The sequence below is a fragment of the Myotis nattereri genome (genome assembly GCF_964212035.1).
Source record: "Myotis nattereri genome assembly, chromosome: 18".
Lineage (NCBI taxonomy): Eukaryota > Metazoa > Chordata > Mammalia > Chiroptera > Vespertilionidae > Myotis > Myotis nattereri.
The window spans coordinates 2,445,837-2,470,145 of record NC_138093.1 but is presented as its reverse complement, the minus strand read 5'-3'; the positions used below and the strand labels follow the sequence as shown (position 1 = coordinate 2,470,145).

The 24,309-nt window shown below is 43.7% G+C and overlaps 1 protein-coding gene across 2 annotated transcripts; it reads left to right on the top strand.

Annotated features, from left to right (window-relative positions):
- The first annotated feature begins 97 nt into the window (after nt 1–97).
- SASS6 (SAS-6 centriolar assembly protein) lies at nt 98–24,208 on the top strand. Of its 2 annotated transcripts, XM_081111997.1 has the most exons (17): nt 98–271; nt 6,217–6,277; nt 7,762–7,841; nt 8,238–8,342; nt 9,268–9,439; nt 10,044–10,109; nt 10,930–11,049; nt 13,726–13,917; nt 14,612–14,806; nt 14,908–14,997; nt 15,076–15,255; nt 15,592–15,673; nt 16,944–17,077; nt 19,015–19,143; nt 21,359–21,456; nt 23,078–23,172; nt 23,260–24,208. In XM_081111997.1, the coding sequence occupies exons 1-17, from the start codon at nt 207–209 to the stop codon at nt 23,340–23,342; spliced, it is 1,947 nt and encodes a 648-aa protein (XP_080968123.1). In that variant the 5' UTR covers nt 98–206; the 3' UTR covers nt 23,343–24,208. The 2 variants fall into 2 exon arrangements, with proteins under 2 accessions (XP_080968123.1, XP_080968122.1); XM_081111996.1 differs by having other exon boundaries at nt 108–271; nt 23,078–24,202.
- The last annotated feature ends 101 nt before the right edge of the window (nt 24,209–24,309 follow it).

Here is a 24,309-nt window from a genome sequence, read left to right as displayed (position 1 = left end):
TGCCAGCCCCGCCCCCGCCCGACCGGAAGAAGGGGACGGTGGCCGGCGAGGTCCAACCCGCCTTCAGCTTCCGCCTATTTGTCTGCTCCGCCCCCTCAGCGGAAGTCGGGCGCCAAACTCAAACCTTAGCAGCCGGACGCCGCTGAGGCGGGTGCCGGGGCCCGAGCCTGTGGCCGCTGCGCGCAGCGGCGGGACCGCGGTCCAGCATGAGCCAGGTTCTGTTCCAGCAGCTCGTGCCGCTGCAGGTGAAGTGCAGAGACTGCGAGGAGAGGTGAGGCCCGCGGTCCCCGCTGCCTGCGGGTGGCGGTTGGGGTCGGGCCGGGGGGGAAGATGGCGGCTCCGGCCGGTGGGCTGCGGCCTGCGGCGGGGTGTCGGGCCGGCGGCCCCGGGACGCGGGGTTGGGGTGGGGGGACTCAGCAGGGAGGCAGGGCCACCTGTCGCACCGAGCGGCCGTTGCCGAGGACGCGGAGAGAGGTGGGGGAGGAGGCGGCAGCCGCCGCGAGCTGGTGTGGGGACCGTGGAGGTGCGAGCCCGTCTCCGCTCTGACAGGCGGGACGGGGGCCCGGCCGGGTCGCGCTGGGCCTCAGGCCGGCTCCGGGTCCCGGGATTCTGCCACAGCCGGTGTGGTGGTGCATCGCCCGTCCCCGTGGACCACACGTTAAGTGACTGAAGTAGGCGGAAAACCAGAGGGGCCAACCAGAATTTCCAGTCGTTCGTCCGAGTAAATACCGCCGCCGGGCCAAGCGCCGGGCCCCGCGCTGGGCCGCGGGGTCGGGCCGACGGGCCTTGTCTCCGGGGCTGACAGCCCGGGAGGCGGGAGTCAGGGCCCATCTCGCAGGCAGACGCAGTGACAGCTTCACTAGGGGCGGCGCTTCAGTGGGGAGGTCGGACCAGAAGTCAGGTAGTGGGATCCCCCCCCCTTTTTTAAATATATTTTTATTGATGTCAGAGAGGAAGGGAGAGGGAGAGAGAGAAACCCCAGTGATGAGAGAGAATCACTGCCCGGCTGCCTCCCGCGCGCCCCCCACTGGGGATGGAGCCCGCAACCCGGGCTGCGCCCCGACCCGGAATCCAACGGTGACCTCACGTTCATAGATGAGGCTCAACCACTGAGCCACGCTGCCCCCGCCCCTTTATTTGTTTTATTGGGGTCGCATTGGTTGATAACATTACCGAGGCTTCGGGGGTACCGTTCTGCTTATTGTATTGTGTTCAGCACCCCGAGTCGAGTCTCCTTCCATCACCATGTACCCCCCTTTCCTCTCTTTAACCCCCCTCCCCCAGGAGATTGCAGTTTTGTCTTGGTTCCGCCGCTCGTGAGCTTCTGGTTTGTGAGCTGGTATAACGTTCCCGCCCAGGTGATGGCTGGAGGGTGAGGACACTGGTTTGCCCAGTGACGTGGAACAAGTATATAGTGCGATTGGGTCCAAGACCCGTGGGCAAGCCAGGCGCCCGCCCCACCCCCCACCCCCGTGGTGCCACACCGTCAGCTGCGGGCGGAGATGTGCGGGTCGTTTCTGTCGGTCATTGGTTCCTGCTGCCCGGGTGCCGGCCGGGGCGGTCCCTGGACATTGAATTGGAGCGAATCCAAACGGATGTGCCATAGAGTGAATGCACAGTGGGCTACGAAGACTCTGTGAAGAAAAGGGATGTAAATATCTCGATTTTTATGCTGATTATGTGTATTAACATTGCCGACGGATCGCGAGAATTCTCGCTTCATATTACACAGTGTTTTACCAAGTCTCATACTTTAAAAAGGTATTAGCTTGTAAGAACATGTAATAAATAACTTCAAAATGCAATGGGTATGTAATTTTAAAGCGCGCCTTTAACATTTATGTAAAGCGTTTTTTGTACTCGTTCAGTAGGAACTTATCTGGCCACTGGGTGAAGCTGGCAATAAAACTACTGGCCCTCAATGTGTTAAGATGGCGCTATTTGGGGTATGTTGGGTTAAATGTGGCTTCTGGAAAATGTAAAATTATGCTGTGGCTCATATTCATGGCCTCCATTCTTTCTCGTTCTGGAACGAGGATAGAAAGATGAAAGGTGAGGCCAAAACCGGTTTGGCTCAGTGGATAGAGCGTCGGCCTGTGGACTGAAAGGTCCCAGGTTCGATTCCGGTCAAGGGCATGCACCTGGGTTGCGGGCACATCCCCAGTGGGCGATGTGCAGGAGGCAGCTGATCGATGTTTCTCTCTCATCAATGTTTCTAACTTTCTATCTCTCTCCCTTCCTCTCTGTGAAAAATCAATAAAATATATTTAAAAAAAGAAAAAAAAAGAAAGATGAAAGGTGAGGGTGTAATTTCTGATTCCAACGTCGAAACTCCTAGCTCTTCATCTCATTATGTCGTTGAGCAAAACTTAACTGCTACAGCTGAAGGTCTTTTTAAAGCGAAGGGTTTATTGGGCCATTGCTAGGCATGAAACCTAAACTACCAGCAGCACGCGTGTGGAAAAGCCGTGCTGGAGTGGGCGAGTGTGTGTATACGTCGTGTGTGTGTTGGGGAGACTGATAAGTTGTGTTGGGAGGGTTTACACTGGCTCTAGGGAAGGGGGTGGGCGAAGGTGAAGCTGCTGGTTCGGGGCGGGTGCGCAGTCCCCAGGAGGCGTCCTCTGGGAGGGCTCGCTGTGGGCTGCAGGTGGAAGCTCCTGGCGTTGGATGGCCCAGGCGTTCTCTCAGCCAATAGCAGAAACAGCCACCTGGAGGGCAGCCGGATTCCACTGGCCCACAGCTGTTAACTGGTTAATTACTCCTGTCTGCTGCACTTGCCCTCATTTACTAGTCATTGAGAATATCTCAGAATTTAAGACACGGTGTCACCCTTTTCACCCTCCTGTTTAGAAACCTTTCCTATCCCCTGTAGCAGGGTCAGCAAACTAGAGCCCATGGCCAGGTGGCCCACTGCCCGTTTTTGTGACTAAAGCTTTATGTGTATTGGAGCAGAGCCATTCTCATTTGTTGGGGAATCCTCTGTGGCTGCTTTAGCTGCAAGGGCAGAGATGAGTACTTGTGGCAGAGACCCATGGCCTGCAGAGCTGAAGCACTCACTGTCTGGCCTTGACAGAAAGGTTTGCTGATCCCTGACCTGTGGGAAACAATCAGACTCTAGTTAAGTATTCAAGGCCAGGTCACTCAACAAATACACTGACGAATGCCCACTGTGTACCAGGAGCTGTCCGGGTGCTAAGAGTGTAAAGCTTCCTGCCTCCTCCCTTCCAGCCCCAAAACTACAACAGAAAACCCCGGTTTTCATTCTGGTCCTCAAGGAACTGAGCTTCAATAGGGGCAGCAGTTTTCCCGGGGGAGGCAGCGCAGCACAGGTTCAGATTCAGGCTCGGGGCCAGGTTGGCTTGAAATCCCAGGTCTGCCACTAACTGACCTTCATTTTGTACAGGTTTGTTGTTGGTTTTGTTTGTTTGTTTGTTTGTTAGTTTACTGAATGTCTCTGTGCCCATCTTTAAATCGATGATAAAAGTCCCTGCCTCATGGTAGTATTATGAATTTGCAGTGAGTTAATACATATTAAAGAGCTTAGAACAAACAGTGCCTGGAGCATAGTACGCATTCACTAAACGTTAGCTGTTATTAACGTGTGACTAACGCATGAAGTTTACAAATTACTGACGTCATAGAGAAGGAGGCAGTTTCGTGGAAGACAGTGGCACTGCTCGGAGAACTGTCTGGAGGAAAGTGATGAAAAATGTTGAAGCCCGTGATTTGATTCCAACCTGCTTTTCATTTGTGTTTCCTGAGCTCCTCTCCCCAGTATACTAGTCACACGAGGCTACTCGTTCCCCTCCGAGTGCAGCTCCTTCTCTCAGTGCTGCCTCTAGTCCTGCTCGCCTCTGCTCCAGTGCTGCTTCCTGCACAACTTTCCAGGTCTGTCTGCGATCCCGTCCACATGAGGGTCTGTTCAAGGTTGCCTACGCTGAAATTAATTGACTTTATTTCTTAGATGGCATGATATTGGTGAGAAATCTTGAGTTCTGGTTTGGGCTCTGCAATGTGACCTTCACCAGGTTTATAACTGCACCTCAGGTTCTCCCTTTGTAAGACAAATGATATTGACTTCAGATGACTGTTGTTAACTAAGGAGGTTTATTCCAAGGGCCTGGCAAGTGCTCCGTGTGTGGGCGCTCAGTGAGTGTGACTTCCCTCCCTCTCTGGAAGCCCTACAATACAGTCAGAAGCAAATCTGGGGTCAAGTCATTTCATCTGATCTCAGTGTGAGGACATGCACCATGTTTGTTTCTGTTTGTAACCCTAGCACCCAGCACAGTACCTGGCTTAGAGTAGCTTTCAGTTGTTTGAATTGAGAGTTTAAAGTCATAGCTTCTGGGCGTCAGAGTTGGGCTAGAATCCAGGTCTGTAATGCCAGATTTACCTGACAAGGGAGATGTTATGTAGATGTATGCACTGTTCAGAATGTGGCATTAATTTTGAAAAATAGCATTTTTATTGAGGTTTTATTGATTTGTTTCATAATGTTCCTATGACATTAGCCATTACAATGGATAAAATAAGATTTCTGATTTCAGATAGTATATCCTCTGAAAGCACAGATTTTTCTGCAAGATATTTGGGGAGGCGTGGGGGAGTTGAAGTAAACATGGGGAATAGGTTTAGTCTGTGGGCCTTTCCTCCTTTTTTCTCCCCACATCTAATGGGTATAAGCATTTGGAATATATGGAATAAAAGCATTAATATGATTGGAAAACTATTACAAATTTGGAAATGAGAAGGTTTTCTCTCCCTCCACCCCCAAGAATGCTTAATTTAAGTGGAATTGGAGTAGGACTCTGATCTGTTTTACATATATTGCTCTCCATACTAGCAAAACAGAAAGAAAACATTTTGTGGGTTTAAAGATAATTCTTCCTATTTTTGTGGTGTTCAGAGAACAGACACAAGTTATGGTAACCTCATCATATGAGCTAGGATTTTAAGCCAATGTAAAATTATAAGTCAGAGCATAAAAAAATCAAAGCACTTGAATCTAGCTTTGGTCAGCTCTTACCAGGTTTCCCATCTGGGCGCATTGCTCTGTCCACACTTTTTATTTCTGTAGCATATAAGTAGTGGTGGGCTGTGGGAAAGGTTTAAAACACACCTTTGTAAGAATAACTTAATATTGAACAAATTATTTGTTTCTTTCTCTTTCCATGTTACTTATTTAATTCTAGCACAATAGTTTGAGAACCATTTATGTAGAGATGTTTTTTCACTAATATTTTCCCTTTATTTCCTAATTATTTAAATATCTTTGTTCAATTTGATTAATGTTTATGAGTACCTTTATCTGTATGCCTCTGTTCAGTACTGGATTCTGCAGTGTGCCGTATAGAATGTGGAAAGCTACAGTTTCTTTCTTTTAGGGCCTAAAGTGCCTCTAGAACAGTGGTTCTCAACCTGTGGGTTGCAACCCCTTTGGGGGTCGAACGACCCTTTCACAGGGGTTGCCTAAGACCATCGGAAAACACATATATAATTACATATTGTTTTTGTGATTAATCACCATGCTTAAATTATGTTCAATTTGTAACAATGAAATTGGGGGTCACCACAACATGAGGAACTGTATTAAAGGGTCGTGGCGTTAGGAAGGTTGAGAACCACTGCTCTAGAATAAGATAGGTGGTAACCTGTTGGTGATACTTCTGTGCATATACTGCATGGAGTATATTGAACAGATGTACTTTGTGGATCTGGATAAAAAAAATTTTGTGTGTGTGAGGGGAGGGAATATGTTATCCTAGTCCTTGACTCAACATTCCAGTATCTTAATATTACATCACATTTTAAGTTTTTTAAATGGAATCTCTCATAAATCATTTGATTATTTGAATTGGTAATTTTTTAATGTGAGAAGTTATTACATTGATGGTTTACTTTCAACAGATGCTGTTTCAGCATCAGGGTAGGAAGGTTATGGTCCAGGCTAGTACTAGGCCTTCCCTTCGCTTATCTCTTTTAATCCTCAGGACAATCTCCTTTTACAGGAGAGACAAATCTAGCCTCAGGTTACAGACCTGATTACTACTTACTAGTGGGAGAAGAAGAACTTGAACTTCGAACCCAGGGTGCTTTCCCAGCATCATCTCACACGTGAGGAACACCTCACATGTGAAGATCCTGTAGCTAATATAGGAGGGGGGGTAACTGTGTCCTCTGACGGCTTCTGATAGTCGGGCTTGTGTCTTCACACAGGAGAGTCAGTGTTAGAGTGAGCATTGAGCTGCAAGCAGTGTCCAATCCGGTTCACAGAAAGGTGGGTATTCACTTCGATTTTGAACTATGATAATTTCTCTTACATTGCAGGTAATTATTTTTGTGGTTTAAAAATGTGAGATCTCTTTTACACCTATTTTGCTTTTAATTTGGGGCTATTTTGTACTTGCCGGTCCCGAGTGGGGGAATGAACTACGATAACTAAGAGTTTATGATACCACCTATTTCTAAAGCACAGAAGAATGGGGGTGGGGAGGCTGGGTCCCTGAGGTTTGCCAAGGACACTTATGATGCTAGAATATCTGTTGCTACCCTAGAGAGTTGGCATTTGCTGGTGTGCATGTGAGAACGGGATGGATGAATCTCTGCAGGGAGTTATTCTTAAATCTTTCACTTTGCCTTTGGAAGAGTGGCAGTTAGAGCATCGGTCCTAGGTGGTCTTCAGATGGATACAGATTACAGAGCTGAGAAGTAGGGCATTGTTTTCTCCACCACGGCTTTCTCTAACACATCAGGGACTGGGAGTACTGACAGCAAGCTTCAGTTTTTTACAGCACCTTGGGGTGGATTTCAGGAAGTGCTTCCATTGCAGTTGCGTGAAGAACAGGGCATTCTGAGGCAGAGCAAATGCCTGGATTGCTGATTTTTGGAAGAGATTATCCATGTTCTTCCTACGCGTGCCATGGGACCCTTCATTTTCCAGCTCTCCTCATGGGTGGTCTAGGTTTCTCTAGGACCCCTAACAGTTCCTCAGTCGCCACAAGTAGGTTTCATGTCAAGTGGAACCTTATTCTGACCCCAGTGCCTGCTTCGTTATTGTCTCCTTCGTCATCTTGTCGCTCTGCCTGTTTTCCTGACATCCGTGTCCTCTGAGTCTGTGATGTTGGCGTACTTTTCTGTCAGCTTTGGCTGCTGTGAGGAGCTGGCACACGGTCAACTTGATCTGGAAGCAGGTCTTGATGAAAGGTGTTGACTCCTTTGAGACCGAGGCAGGTGGGTTCCACATGAGGCCATCTGGAGCAGGAGGGTGGCCCGGAGCAGGAAGCCTGGCAACATGTCACCTGATACCCCGTCCACTGCTCCTTTCCCAGGGTGGACGGTTGTGATTTCTGCTCGTGTGTTTGCCACTTTTGAAATACCAGACAATTAACTTGCAGGAAACTGAAAATATAATTGATTATGGTATAGTCAGTGATAAAGAATATTTTTGTCATTGTGTCATAGTGTAGCAAGGGCTGGGTCAGAATTTTCCTAAGGCTCTGCTAGGATGATATTCCTAAACTTAAAGCTCCTAGCGTTTAATTAACTTCCTAGCCCCCTAACCCCCCCCCCCCCCCCCCCCCGTGGCTCTCAAGAAGCAGAATAAGTCCCCTGTGAAGATGGAAGTCTGTAAGACTAGGGAAAGCCAGCAGCTGCAGGCAGCAGAGCCAGCTGAAGGCTGATGCGGATGCATTGATGTTGGGTGATCGCACTTTTTACTCAAAGGTACAGCTACTAAACACATTAAAAATCACTTTCTTTTAGGATTTAGTTATCCGTCTGACCGATGACACTGATCCATTTTTCCTCTATAACCTTGTTATATCGGAGGAAGATTTTCAGAGGTAACTAAATTTACTTTTCTGATCTTTTATTTAATCTAGGAATAAGTAAGTTTTTAAGTTCTATGAATGTATTAGTACTATTCTCTTTGAAACACATACATACCTATTAGGAACATTTAGGGATTTTGGGAACACTGGACTATTTATAATTACTCAGAACGTTTTTGGGAAAATAAGTATTTCATAGATTATTAGAGTTCTGCTTACAGTAGCTCAGAAATTTGGATCTTTAGCTAAATTTATTGACCTTTTTCCTCTCATTGAATAAATTTTATAAAAGTCAAAGTTCTTGATTATGCATTGTTAGTAAAGAAAAAATCATCTTCCAGAGTGTTAATTATAATAAAAGATAGTAGTTAAATTTTCTAAAAATATCTTTTCCTGTTTTCTGTGTAGTTTAAAATTCCAGCAAGGTCTTCTGGTAGACTTTTTAGCTTTCCCGCAGAAATTTATCGATCTGCTTCAGCAGTGTACTCAGGAGCATGCCAAGGAAACCCCAAGGTGAGTCTCAGAGCACCGCGTCACCTGCCTTCTCTCAACACCAGCCTCTGTATAGGACAGGTGGATGGCACAGGATTCTCTATGTGTGACAGGTGTCCCTGTCCATCTTAAAAACGGGGGTTCCAGGGCTCCAATAAATCCTAAATTTACTTAATCTCATGATTAAAATCAGCAATATTTACTCTTAATTTTCATTATCTGAAATATTTAATAGCATCAAGTGTATGTTTTTATAATGAGCTTGGAAAAAGGAGAGAATAAGTGGTTGTGTGTGTGTGTGTGCGCGTGTGTGTGTGCGCGCGCACGCTCTCTCGCATGTGGGCATAAGATGCTGATGCCTGATCCTTTCAGTGTAAACTTCTCCAAGCTTTATCTGTTGCTTCTTCAGCTGATGGTTGTTGATCAAATCAGTTATGTCAGCAGGGCGTACAAAATTATACTTTTCTAATTCTATTCTTTCTATATTTATTGGTTATAATTCATTCATAATCAAGAACTTACCCTCATCAATTAGGGAGATTTGATTACTCTGAAAAGTCATACAATAAAGAATAAATGCTTACTTCTTTTAAATTGTCAATTTTTAGAGTAAGAAGTTGGTAGTGTAGTTATTTTTGTGGTTTCAGTTTTTTATTTTAGTTCTTTGCTTTCTCTCATGTGTCTTTCATCGTAAAATCATGGGCATTAATATATTCATTATGTTTCAATCAGTCATTTTTCTTATCCAAGTTACACGTTTTACCATTTACACCAGTTTATCACATTTTACCTTTGGGAGTCTTTCATATTGACCCCTAGGATTCCAATATGCCCCCTTTCCTGATCCTTCTAATCATTGATGATCCACTGAGTCATGGAAGGTGACTCAGTGGGAGAGTTTCACTATCTCATAACCGTGTGACAGCATGACCCTTCGTTTCCCAAGGTTTCTGCTGCAGTTAGTGTCTCCAGCGGCTGTGTTGGATAACTCTCCTGTCCTTCTAAATGTGGTAGAGACAAATCCTTTTAAGCATCTTACACACCTCTCACTAAAACTTCTACCTGGCAGTGATGTGGAGATAAAGAAGTTTCTAGCAGGCTGTTTGAAATGTAGCAAGGTAAGATTTGAATTCAAGGTATTCTTTTAAAATAACTACCAAAGGACTCCGATAAACCACTGAAGAGCTATATTGCTTTTAGCTTTGGTTTTCTGAGTATGATGACCAGAAATTTTTGTAACATGCAATGAGTTTATTTATTTTTCATTTCCTCAAGATACAAAGACAGAACTGGACCAGGAACTGAGAAAGTTAGGTCCCAGGGTTTTTACTTCTTTTCTGCGATCTTGGGCAGGTCACTTAAACTCTGGGTGTCATAGTTTCGTCCGCTTATCGATACGTGTAAGAATATCTAGCCCATCTTAAATTGAATGAAATAAAATAAGTGCAAATAAAACAAGTGCTCTGTACCAACATTGGGAGGCCTCTTAAGCATTTTCAGGAAGTCTCCTTAGTCAAGTGCTGTAGACCAGTGCATCTCAAAATGTAATTGCACACAAATCTAGGGATCTCGCTGGCGCAGATTTTGACTCAGAGGTCTGAGGTGGGGCTTGTGATTCAAGTTTCTAACAAACTCCAGCCTGATGTTGAGGCTGTACTTTGCTAAAGTTTGAGCAGTAGCATAATTAAATTGTAAGCTACATCATTTTATTTTTATAAACAGGAAGAAAAATTATCATTGACACAATCGCTAGAGGATGTTACTAGGCAACTGAATTTCACACAAAAGGTAAATCAGGTTTCATTTTTCTTTGTAAGTCATCCAAACATTGGTCCTGAATTGCCTCTGGAATCCCATCCAGGCTTCTGTGTATTTTTTTTTAAAGCATGCTATCACAGAATTCCTCCTCCTTTTTCCACCTTTTTCCTACCAGTTAGTTATCGTAACTGGATGCTTTATCTCTTCGATATTTTATTCCATCCAAACACCTTTGTTATTCCCAGCATGTGACATGTTTCCTCCACGTCTTCGTTAAGTAAGACAACGTGGAGTGTCTGTTGCAGGTTCCTTCTCTGCTCCTCTTGTTTCCCTCATTCCTCTTGTCTAAAACGGCCTTTCAGTTTGTCTGTAAACCTTCCCGTTTTGTTATGTTTAGAATTAATTCCTCTGGTAGGTTTATTGTTTCAGTCAGAGCTATTACTTTTTGCCCCTCGTACTTGAAATTGAGGACCACACTATCTGATAACCCGCTATTCTGCACAGCACGGCCCAGCTTGGGAGCCTGTGCCCAGGCTTCCCGTGTTAAGTGAATGCTTCTGACTGTCTGGCTCCAGCCGGCGTTTATACTTCTTCATGCCAGAGGAGGGGACTGGGTGGGGAAGAGCCAGATTTAACTGAAAGGTTAAAGATAGACAAGCTTGACCGTGGGCCGTTGCAGATCTGAAACTGCTTTTATTCTAATCTTGATTTCCTCATATTCAAAAAATCTTTGCATATATCTTGAAAAACTGTGGTTCCGTATTCCTTGATATTCTTGTTATATTGGCATGTTCTAACCTAATGACCTGTTCCAGAGACTCTTACTATTTTGTATTGAACTCTGATGCAGACTTTATCAGAAAAAGTTCAAGAATTAGATAAGTTACGGAATGAATGGGCATACCACACAGCAGAATTGTCAAGTAAGCATTCCCAGGAGCTGACCCGTGAGAGGGAAAAGGCCTTGCAGGTATGAACGTCAGCGGGAGCGGGGGAAATGCTTTGTCACTGCGTAGTCATGGTGCTCATTATAAAGGTCGTGTGTGCTTACCTTAAAGTGCTCGGACTTCACAGAGTCTAGGAACATTGTCTCCTGCAAAGTCTTACTACCCAGAGATAAATGATAAATATTCAATGGGTTTTCAGACTTTTCTCCATACTTGTAAATAATATGTAATTTGTAAATATTTGTTTATATTTATAAAACTTGAAATGTGTAAACTATACATAATTACAGATACACCAGTGGCCCAGAGCGAGATGTCACGCACAGTAGGCCGCCTCGCTGCTTCTGCGGGAGCTGGGCGGGAGCCGCGCCGCTTCCGGAGGCTGGAGGGAGCTGCTGCCGCTGCCTGCGGGAGCAGGGCAGGGACCTAGAGGTGCTCCATGCATCTCCTGGTGACTGGTTGTGCACACAGCTCCACCCCTCGCTGCGCACAGCCCTGCCCAGCCTGTTGAACGGTCCTTACTGTGACGCAGTAAAGGACAATTTGCATATTACTTCTTTATATATATAAATAGGTGTGTACACACATTGGGCTTTGCTTTTGTCCTCTGCTAGTGAGATCCTCCTGGATCTATTGGCTGTAATGTTTTTCACTGACATGACATTGTAGGTATCATTCTTTTTTGGTTCAGCTGTTCCTTTTCAGTGGCTGCATAGTATTCATTGTTTGGATATAATAAGTTAACTGCCTACCCAAATGATGGACATTTAAATGCTTCAAATTTTTGATTATTATAAATAATACTGTAATGAACATTCCTTGTTTCTAGAAGTGAGATTGCAATATACCCAGATAAAATACTAATGGATGTTGCATACTGTAATGTCAGAGTGGCTGAAGGATTTGTTTCCCTTCCCTACTGCATTTTCTGATAGGTTGTGAATCAGTCCTTTGAGACTTTAAAACCAGCTGCTTTGTTCTCCTCTTGCTGATTGATATTCAGTAGGGCAGTGATTAAAACTTTGATGTGTATCAGAATCATCTGAAATAAAGTAGAAAGTCTAAATGATGTAATTCTGTCCCTCACCCTTCAAAAAAAAATCACACACACACACACACACACACACACACACACACACTCCAAAATGGTGATGATCACTGGGACAAAGCCAGTTTTCTCCTTTTGCTGCCTTTGGCCTCGGTTGCCGTGAGCGTGTGTTACCCCTAGCCGGCCGCAGTTAGCACCTCTCCCAGGCCCTGCTTGTTTTCTGGATCGCCCTTCAGTGTTGTCTTCCAGGGTGGCACTTGCAGTTCTATCTGGACTCTTACTTGTTTTATCTTTTTTGCTCCCTTCTCCCCTTTCCAGTTTTTAAAAAATGAGGGAATTTTTAAAGTAGTAATGTAACATTCCCAAAGTATTTTATGAAAAATTCCTGCATCTGTGGTAGGAATTTTTGAATGGGTATACAATTTTATTTCATTTTATTTTTATTATTTTTATTTTTAAAAGCAAAACTTTATTTAGAAACTCACAGAGGTGTAAAAAGTGAGCCATGGAAGAATTGAGCCAGCTCGGCTGGGTGGGCTCAGGAAACAAGTTACAGAGATAGAAGAATGGCCTTTGGAGCTTAGGAGAAAGAAAAGGGGGCGGGGGAGGGGGAAGAACATGCTGTAATGCAGTTTTAGAACTTGTATCAAGCTTTATATTTACTCACACTCTTTGACCTATACTTAATCATAAGGAAATAGTCTGAATTTTGGATGTATATCTATGTACAATGATAGGAATCATTTTATTTGTAATTGTGAAAAATTGGAAACTCAGTGACCACAGTAGTGCAGGGATTTAATGAAGGAAGGTACAGCTATGGGTGAAATGTTGTGCAACTACTCACATGTTTACAGCGTTTTTTTTAATGATGTGAGAAGGTGCAAATGGTAAGGGAATGAAAAGCATGATTAAATTGTATAAATAGTTTAGCCCTAATATGTTAAATTTAAATATGTATGGGGGATGTTATTCCTAAATCTTTAGGATGAGTCCCTGGATGAGATTATTGGTCATTTGTGATTTCTTTGTGCCTTTAATAGCATATATAACTGTCATAATCAGAAAAGTGTAGTTTATTTTAAAAAAGTATTTAGGATTTGATAGTGCTCAACAGAAATTATTAAGATACGTTTGTGGTATGATTCAAACAGGCAACATGGTATTACACAGTTAATACAATGTTCAGATTTTATTTTAGCTAAAATGTAACTACTAAATGTACGGCTGAACTAATGCACAGTACCTTGCTGATTTCACAAATTTAGGTGTGTGGTTTCTTTTGTTGTTGTTTTTTTTAAAGCAAATACTGTAAGTTCCTTATGTACCCGCTCATTTGGTTCAAACTGTTTTACAGTTTGCTTTTTTACTTCACCCTATATTGTTCTTCCCTGAACTTGAAGACCATGACATCTAAACGTGTGTTTAGGAGGAGCAGAAGTTACGAGCGAGATTAGAGTGTCAATCTGCCTTTGTTGACCTTACCTGCTCCTTCATGAAGTTCATGATTGAAAATAGCTCCTCTTCAAAACAAGGACCTCTTATAATTACACAGAAGAATAACTGAGATTGTTTTTTTCTTCACATCTTCTTGTATTTGTACTTCTGGTTTTTCCCTTTGAATTCGGTACTCTATTTTATTATATAATAGGCGCAGGTGCAGTACCAACAGCAGCATGAGCAGCAGAAGAAAGAGCTAGAAATCCTCCATCAGCGCAACACCCAGCAGCTGCAGAGCAGGCTGTCCGAGCTAGAAGCAGCTAACAGAGACCTCACCGAGAGGAGATACAAAGGCGACTCCACCATCAGAGAGCTTAAAGCACAGCTGGCTGGAGTTGAGGAGGTACCGAGCGATGGGCTTGGTGCTTTTCCCGATGTCAAGAAGTGTGAGCGACAGACAGAGCTGTTCACTCTTGACTTAGGTTCTCACCTTGGTTCTCTTTAAGATCAGTTAGAGGGGTCTTACCGGGCCTCGCCTGGGCCATACCTCGTACTAACTGATCAGCAGCTCCCGAGGCTGGAACCAGGCATCGGGACAGACAGACCTGGGAGATACTTCGGGTTGGGTTCCAGAGCCCCACAGTACAGTGAGTGTGGTGGTTTTTAAAACTCGTCAGGTGATTCAATATGCACATCAGCTTGAGAGCCACTGTGTAGATGGTGGAATGTTAAGGTTTTTAATTTTTTAATCTTATGTATTTTGAAATTCTGTTATAATCAGTATTTATTACTGAAGTGATTTTTAAAACTGTAGATTTCAAGACAAATTTCTTAGCTAGTTTTTTCAAGTTGTAATTTATTCACAAGTTAGGATTGTTTTATTTTCCTTTGTGATTGGGTTAGTTTTTAGCCTATTTCACAACTGGATTCCGAATCTATAAGTTACATGTACCCTTAGACTTTTGTATCCTTCAAAAAACATCAGTACTGGAACTTCAAAATTATTGAAGACTTTTTGTATTTTAAGCATCTTAATTATAGGTAACCAGACCAGCAGCTTCGCTTTTTCGCAGTGCGTCATTATTTACCACCTCTAGGAGCTGCAGCGGGCCAAGCAGGAAGTGCTGTCTCTGCGAAGAGAGAACTCGACGCTAGATGCTGAGTGCCACGAGAAGGAGAAGCATGCTAATCAGCTGCAGACAAAAGTGGCTGTTCTAGAACAGGAGATCAAGGACAAGGACCAGCTAGTCCTCAGAACAAAAGAAGCATTTGATACAATCCAGGAACAGAAGGTCTATTTTACAGTGTTGTAAACAAATTGATGATCACATTTATAGTGATGCTTTTCCTCAAAAAGGGCCCTAATTATTCCATGTTTTTACAAATACATCAGGTGGCTTTAGAAGAACACCGTGAGAAAAATCAGGTACAAATAGGAAAACTTGAAGCAACCATAAAATCATTATCAGCGGAACTGCTTAAGGTTTGTCTTTGAAAATTTAACAGAATGTTAATATTTTATTGGATTATGTAGAAATATACATATGAAGCTCTTTTACAGGCAAATGAAATTATCAAGAAGTTACAAGGGGATCTGAAAACTTTAATGGGGAAATTGAAACTGAAAAATACAGTCACCATTCAGCAAGAGAAACTCTTGGCCGAAAAGGAAGAAAAATTACAAAAGGAACAAAAGGAATTACAAGAAGTTGGGCAGTCTCTCCGAAGTAAAGAGCAGGAGGTGGAGAACGTTTTATGCTTCTGTGTGATTATTTGTAAAAGAGAACACATTTCCTCAGATGTATAGTTCATATTTCTACTTTGTTATAGTCAAGAATGGCTTTGGCTTCTTTTTTGTTTTTCAAAGAGCATGACTAGATTCAACAGAAGTTAATAACTTAATTTTTGTTTGAAAAGTTAGTTATGACTCACATACCTTTAGTGTTCATTTCCTAAATAGGTGAGCCTTCATTACTTAATAATAAGAGTAATGAACTCTTAAATTAATATCAGTCAGTACATTTCTTCAGTTTTTAATATAGTCTTTTTTATACTTATGAGGATTGACTTATTTCAGGTATGCAAATTACAAGAACAATTAGAAGCTACAGTTCAAAAACTTGAGGAAAGCAAACAGCTTCTAAAAAACAATGAAAAGTGTAAGTATGTTACCTTTATATGTAAATGAAATTCATTGTTTTTACTCATAACCTTAATATTATACTTAAATTCATAGAAAAGTCTAGGAAAATCAGGATATTGATATATGCAAATAATTTCTGCTTGAAATATACTGTCTTTTGTCTTTGCTATAGTAAAGTATATCACCTGCCCTAGAAAACAGTTACCATCATTAAAAGAAACTACATCACCTATATCAGTGACTCAGAATTAAAAGTGTTGAAATATTAACTGTAACTTACTTTTAAAATTCTTCCCTCTTTTTTAATTGCCGTATTTACCTAATAGTAATACAGTGGGGCCTTGACTTACGAGTTTAATTCGTTCCGTGACAGAGCTCGTAACTCAAATTACTCGTATGTCAAATCAACAGTGAACGAGTGAGACACATGAAGCTGGCTGGGCTGATGTTGTGGCGTTCACTGTGATGTTCACCGCACCAACTAGCGGTGGGGTATCTGAAGCTGGCTCGTAACCCGAATTTTAGCTCGCAACTCAAAGCAAAAAATCGGCCGAGAGATGGCTCGTATCTCGAAAAATTCATTAGTCGGGACACTCGTAAGTCAAAGCCCCACTGTAATATAAATTATTTGAAACTAAAATACAAAATTAAGCCTTTAACATTTTTCTGAGTTATTGGTTGTCAGATATGAGTGTGAACTTTAAATAAACTGTAAGATACCATTCTTGAAATGAAAGCCTTCAAAGAGATCCGTGACTAGCAGACACATACTTGGGGAAGTAATAGAATAAGGAGTTCTATGTGCTAAAATAAGAATCTTTTTTTTTTTTAATAAGAATCTTAAATGACAAAAATTTAAATTAACCTATATTGTTCTCCTGTTATATAAGGCAGTTTTAAGAAATTTAAATTAAAAAAATAACCTCAGCATAATTTTCAATATTTAAAATTATTAGGAAAATAAAATCCTATATAATAAAGTGATAATATGCAAATTGACCCTCACACCATAATGCCATCACAAGATGGCAGCACGCACAGCGGGGGCGAGGCAGTGGGGCGGGGTCCGGTGGCTGCTCCACGCAGCCCGGAGGCGGGTCATCGTGGCGGCACACCAGGACTCAGGGCCGTCCAGTGGCGTGTTGGCCACGCAGGTTGGGACTCCAGGACTCAGGGCGGTCCCATGGCGCGGGGGTGGAGTGGGGGTCCCCGGGTCTCGCTTCGCGCGACGGGTCACTAGTAGCTTAATAAAGTTCTTTGCCTTGTTTCTTGTTGTTTTCTATAAGTGATCACGTGGTTAAATAAAGAACTAAATGATAATCAGCTAGTGAGAAAGCAGGACATGCTGGGACCTTCTGTCACTCCACCGGTACATGCTAGCAGCACGATCAGAAGTGGACTGTCTCCTAGCTCTAACATGGTAAGATTTAAATACAGGTGGGAGAATTGTATTAGAAAGAGGAAAGCCCTGTTAAGAGGCTTTTCAATTCCAGAGTCTAGAAAAAACTGCTGCGAGATAGAAGCTTTTAGTTCCCAGAAGCAGATCCCTTGCTTTTCCCTCCAAGAAATGGCACCTAGGTGTTGTGAGGAGCTGGACTGGGTCTCCCAGCTAGGCCTTGGACTCGCCTGTGGAACCTACACATTTCACAGTGTCGACGTCGGACAAGTCCACTCTGACTGGGCCGTCTTAAGACAAAAACAAGACCACTCCAGCCCTGGCTGGTGGCTCGGTTGGAGTGTTGTCCAGTGCACAAAAGGTTGCGGGTTCAATCCTCGGTTGTGGCGCATATGGGAGGCAACTGGTTTTTGTTTCTCTCTCTCCCTTCCTCTCTACCTAAAAAAATTAATAAACATATCCTCAGGTGAGGATTAAAAAAGAAAAAGGAAAAAAAAAAGACAAAAATCCAGACATTGCCAAACCAACAAAATGGGCAACCATCTTATCCTTGGTCACATGAGTGCTTTATTCCTAGTTATAGCTTTGGCCTGAATGCATTTCTCCTGCCTTTAGGGGAGATTTACTCAGCTACCAGGCAGACATCTACCCTCACCTCCTGATAGCTTCCAATCCACAGGAAAGCCCCACTTTCTGAAACCATCCCTGAAGTCATCCAGCACATGGCTGTCATTCCCGTCAGTACTTCAGCAGCCTGTGTTCCTCATGGTGTGCGGTTTCCCTCACGCCAGGAGCAGTAATCAGCCCAGCGTGCCCACCCGTAGGTGTGTTCTGTGGTCCTGGCCAGAGTGCATTGGCAAAGGTCCTCAAACTCAAATGCCTAACTGAGTTTGAATCTGCTCGAGTGAACCAGGTAGTACCTGGTGTTTAAAGAAGGGAAAGGAGCCCTGGCCGGTTTGCTCAGTGGATAGAATGCCAACTTGTGGACTGAAGGGTCCTGGGTTCGATTTCGGTCAAGGGCATGTACCTCGGTTGCAGGCTCCATCCCTGTGCAGGCGGCAACCTATCAGTGTGTCTCTCAAATGGATGTTTCTCTGTGTCTCTCCCCCTCCACTCTGGAAAATTCAATGGAAAAATATCCTCAAGTGAAGAGTAAAAAAAGGGGATGGGGGGCGGGGGGGGGGGGCGGGGGAGGATTTCGGCTGAGGTACAAAAGGTGGAAAGAAGTGCCTGGTGCTGAATTACGAAGTTGAAAGGACTCCTGATCAGCCATGTGAAGGGTGTTTTTGTCATGCAGCCATTGATGTACATTTACTACAGATTTGTGTTTCAGTTGGGCTCATTAAATAAATTGTTTCCATGACGTTGGTTAATGGTGTCGTTACTATAATGAAAATTATTGGTAAAGCAAATAATGGTCTCCATTAGTCAGTTTAAGAACACTGATGCTCTTATTTCTACTCACTGGCAGAAAATGATTTTATCCCTGATTGGTTTATTGATCTGTGAATCTATCCCATGGTCCCCCTTTTAAGGACGGGTGTGGGGCATTAGATCGAACCAAGATGCTTCCGAGTCTTTGTCTGAATAGTTCCAGGAGCCTGGCCAGTGGGGCTCAGCTGGTTGAGCATCATCCCATGCACCAGGAGGTCACCGTTGGATTCAGTTCCCAGTCAGGACATGTGCCCGGGTTGTGGGCTCAATCCCCTTCCTCTTTCTGAAATCAATAAAAGAATTTAAAAAAAAATAGGTTGAGGCAGGTCTAGTGATAGGTCTGTTGAGCTTGCCCAGCCCCTGGGAAGGGTGAGCTACCCCAGCCTCGTGGTGTGTAACAAAGAGGAGTTTTGTGGTGTGATGAACAAAACTGGCCTCTGAGATAGTGCTGTTAACTCAGTTATTATAGCAGATGCTTATTTAGAAGCAATTTCTCATCCTTAAATGTTGTGTGTGTTCATTTTTAGGTTGATGGTAGGCTGACTTACCCAACTTGTGGCATCGGGTATCCTGTCTCTTCTGCATTTGGTTTCCAGAACACCTTCTCTCATCCCGTGTCTGCCAAAAATGCCATCCACCCGGCTTCAGGACCAAAGGTAAGAAAATTAACATGTAAGGAAACATATATAGCCAGGTATTAGCTTATAAATCCATTTTATCTTTAAAAACTGTTCTGGTCAGTTGTATTAGGTAATGTGTTGGGTGAGTACATCACTGACTGTCTAGTGCAGTGATGGCGAACCTTTTGAGCTCGGTGTGTCAGCATTTTGAAAAACCTTAACTCTGGTGCCGTGTCACATATAGAAATTTCTTGATATTTGCAACCATAATAAAACAAAGACTTATATTTTTGATATTTATTTTATATATTTAAATGCCATTTAACAAAGAAAAATCAACCAAAAAATGAGTTCGCGTGTCACCTCTGACACGCGTGTCATAGGTTCACCATCACTGGTCTAGTGTGTAAGTCAAAATCATAGGACTTCTCATACTGGATGGAGTTGTGATCACTGCCTGCTTTGGAGACTGCTGACTGGGTGGTCTTGTGCTAGCGTCTGCTGCGTGGGAACGGTGCCCCTTCATTCAGCTGGCGCTCTGCTACGGGCCAGTCTTTGCCCAGTGCTCAGCAACGGTCTCTGGCCTTACGCAGTCGATTTGTAGGATAAATTCTGGAAAGTAACTGGGCCGTAGGCATTTTGGCTTATCTGGCATTTCCCTGGTAATTAAGTGGGGAACATCTTTATATATTTATGGGCTATGTTTCTTTTATTAAGTTTCTGTTTATCAGTTTTATTCATCTTTGGGCGATTTAATCCTTATAAAATGATGCCATGAATGTTCTTTATATGTTCCAGACATTTACTGTTGGTTTTGTATTTTTACTGTGGTTATTTCCCTATTTTGGACTTGTCTTTTTAGTCTCTTTCTGGTGCCTTTTTAACTTAAAACTTTACGAAGGTGTAATTTACATACCATCAATCTCCCATTGTTGCATTTACAGTTTAATAATGTCAGTCAGTGTATACAGTTGTGAAAGCATCACAGCAGGCAGTGCTCGAGCACTTACACTTTCCTCGGGGTTCCCCTAGTGCTTCCACAGCGAATCCCCTCTTGTCCCCAAGCAGCTAAGCGGCAGCTGCTGTGCTCTCTGCCTCTGTGACCTGCCTCGGCACTTGATGTGATGGACTCGGGCAGGCTGTCGCTTTCCCGTCTTTCCGCTCAGCACCGGGTTTGAGGTTGGTCGGGGGTGGTGGTGCGCATCAGTACCTCACTTCCGATTGCTCGTGCTGCTCCTTGCGTGGGGAGGCCACGCTTGCTCCTCCCTCTGCCATTGGATGGGCATTTGTGTCATTTCCAGTTTCGGGCTGACTCCACTACAGCTGCCATGAATGTTGGTGTGCAGCCTTTGTATTTCCCTGGGGTGAATACCTGTGATTAGAATGACTCGGTGGGGCAGATATTTAATTTTTAAGAAACTGCCCAATTTTTCTGAAGTGTGGTCCAGTATTTGGTAACATTCTTTTTGTTTTGTCCAGTTTTCTAATTGTTTATGATGGGTGGTCAGAAACCATTATGCATTGATTGATATCTGATACTATTTGCCTCTCTTTTTGCATGTTGACTTTTTATAAGGAGTTCTAAAACCATCTTGTGTGGCTCTTAAAAGTCCTATTTCTGTTTAATGTTATGTTAAATGCGTAGAGCGCTGTAGGGAAAACCGGTATCTTGAGACTGTGGAACCTTGATAGCCAAGGACAGCAGCGTTTACCTTTCTGTCCTGTTACACGAGCCTCTGTCTGTGCCGGCTTTATTAGGAGTTTTTACCACATGTAGACAGCTTTCATGTGCCTTTTCTTCTTTGATCTATTGGTGGGGATGTGTTTGTGGGTTTCCTGACGTAGATACATGTACACATCCCTGGCGTGGGACCCACTCAGTCACAGCCGCTATGTCTTTAAGTAGACTTCCATATCTCATGCTGGTGTTTGGTTTGGACTTTTACATGGATTGTTGGAAAATTCGATTCCTAGCCCTTGTTTATTAAATAAGTCTGTGCATACACTTGTCTAAATGTGTTCGTGCTTTGTCTCCGCCGCTCATCTTGCTTGTGTGATAGGAACTGCTGGGGCAAGGAGAAATATCCTCAGGTTAAATCTCCTCCACGAAATGTGTCTGTGTTATGAGCTGTAGTGCGCCTGGACCTCTGCGCTGTCGATTATCAGGAAAAAAAAGTAAGCACCTCGCTCCGTATAGACTTGTCTCCGTTCTCACCAGTTTCGTTACATGAGGTGTTTTCTCGCTTCACAGGTTCAGTTTAACTTGCAGTTAACAAAACCAAATCCGTCACTAGGGGACATTCAGTCAGGAACAACTCTTAGTGTGCCCGGCTCCGCTGATAAGGAAAAGTAAGTACTCCTTGACATAACGCGGGATGTTCGCCCTTTTGAAAATCATCTGAAAGCATTTCATCGGGGCCTGAAAAGCCAGGGCACCTGCTACTTATCTGCGACATTTTAAGTTGATGTCCATGGAACTTAAATTTAGTCACTCTTGACTATAAGAAAGGGGTTTTTCATATATTTTTGAAACTGTAGGATGCAGTCAGATATATAGTAAAATTTTATTTTCTAAAAGATTTTCCTAGGTAACTGAAGGTCCCCTTTCAAATATTCGCGGGCAGGTAGCTAGAAATCTTACTATTTTCTGATAGTAACCTGAGGAAGCAGCTCGTTAACCTGCTGGGACCCTTCGGCAAGTAAACGTACAGGCTGATGAGATTGTCCCAGCGAACATGCATACGTACGTCAGCTTTCCTGTCTGCGCAGCCCCGCTGGCCTGCCCAGCGCCCTCCTGTCCCTTGGATCTCAGATGGGTTCACCTGCCATCCGTCGAATCAGCGATTTGTGGCCGAATTAAACAGCTCAGATGTGCAGACTGGTCTTCATGTTCATAACATTGGTTTCTTGTCAGCCTGCTTCCTTGTTACAATGTGATGGTGTTCAGGGCCACCTGCTGGCACTGGTGGGCATGAGCCATCACCTCGGGGATTTAAACTATGAGACCAGCAGAGGCTGCTTCCCCAGCTCCCGGCCGTTGTCCTTGGCTGCTCTAAAGCTGCCACCCGACGATATGACAGCAGTCAGCGCTGGGAGCCTCTTGCTTTTCCACTCTGGATGTTTACATACTTACTCAGGTCACACACCAAACCAGCTTACTTGCAAAATGTGTGATGATCATATTTGCAGAACAAAAATCAAGAAATCGTGTCCATAAAAGTAGGACTGGTCAGCTATTTTCTGTTGAAATTTGTTAGGTTTTGTTGTCAGCTAGTAAGAAGTGGCAGTGGGGATCAAAGATTCAAGAAGAAAAAACATTAAAATGGAAAAAATACCTATTCATCTTTCCTGAAAACTGGGAAAAGACCTCTAATTTTAAGGTTATAAGGTCATCATTTAGCAAGAGCTTTTCCTTTCCTACTGCAAGGATGCTACGAGAGAAGCTGCTAACGGGGCAGGTCGGGAAGAAGGGATGCAGTGGCAGAAGGAGAAAAGACAAGGACGGACATGGCTTTCTTTTTGAAATATCACGTTTGTATTCCTCTAACCAGAATCCCTGTTGTGACTGTAGTGATATCTAGTGACCCCTCTGAAGCACAGACTTTAAAGAGCTTTTGGGTAAAGAAAGAAGAAAGCATTCATTTAAACAGACGCGGTAGGAAAGTGTCAATGGCATGATGTTCTCAGGCATGCCGGAGGCGTGTATAGTCCTCAGAGAGCTCGTTTCCCCACATCCCCAGCCCAGCTCTGCGGGTTTGGTTTTACGTGCTCTAATCCACTCTGCTGGGAAGAAGGGCAACGCAGCTTGTGGGCACATAAGTTATTTGCTTAAGAAAACAGTGAATAAAGTGACTTATTTTGAACAAAACTATAAACATCTATATAGTATATAGATTAGATGAATAATCACAATTAACTACTAAAGAGAAAAATAAGAGTTTAAGTAAATAAGTACTGTTTTCCTCCTAAGCGGTGACAATGTAGGGCTGGAGCCCAAGTATCTGAAGAAAAGGGAGGACAGCATTCCTTTGCGGGGGCTCAGCCAGAACCTCTCCAGCGCTGCAGGTGAGGCCTCGGGTCCGCCCGCTGCGGCGGGAGGGAGGGGACCGCGGCCGGAGGGAGTCCAAGCCACCTTCTCTTCCTCATTTGCAGACCATCAGCAGACTTCCTGCAAACCCGCCTCGGTCCCTTCCTCCTCCTCTGCGTACTTCCCGGGGCAGCTGCCGCACAGCTAACAGTGCCCTCTGCCCGCATGAGCTGGCACCGCCTGGTGGAGGAACCGTGCGGCAGGGGACACCCCACACGCACGCAGGAGCAGTGGCAGAGCTGCCTGGCCGGGCAGCAGCTGTGCGCCTCTCGGGTGCTGCCCCTGCTGGCGGGCGGCTCAGAGGAGCCAATTGGACTTGGGGACTTGGGGAAGGGAGGCTCTCGGAGCCGGTGCCAGGCTTTGGTGTGTGAACACGGTGCTTTACAGGACAGCAGTGGGGTTTCCTTAAACTCAGCCTGAGCAGCTCTTACACGTGCCAAGGCAAGGGTTGGTCGTTAGAAGGGACGTTCTAATCACAGTGACGCCGGGTAAAGTCACACTTGTCCGACGGAATGGGAGCCAGAGGATACTTGTAATTCGTTTTATCATTTTCGTTGGTAAAAAGTTTTAAATATTCACCTAAGAATTATGAGGGAAGATGGTTATCTCCTAAGGTGTCTATATTATCGACGATAATGTACAGTAAAGGGAAAAAGTCATAAAATTAAATCAATCCTTTATAGCAAGTATTTTCCTTGAAACCTTTCAGTTAGCTATTGAATAACTTGGACGTGTATTTACGTGACCAGATTAGGTATCAACTGCTTGAGTCATTTGAGCTGCAGTTTACAGGATTTTATTGCTTCCTGAAAGTCTGTGCTCATCCAAATTTTCTTTCATTTGGAGTTTCATTAGTGTTTTATGCAGTTAAATTTGTATTAGTGGCGTTTTGTTTTGAAAATTAGTACTATACAAAAGAGCATCATGAATATTCATTGTACTTGCTTTTTAATTTCAAAACGGGTTTAATTGTGTGCGTAATAAAGTAGGCAACTCTCTCTTGGTTTAAGTTTCAAATATGAGTAGTTTCTTGAGAAAAAGTAGGTGATTTAAAAAAATTCACCCAGAATCTTAGGGCCCATTTTTCTTATTGACAATCACCTAATCAATAGTAT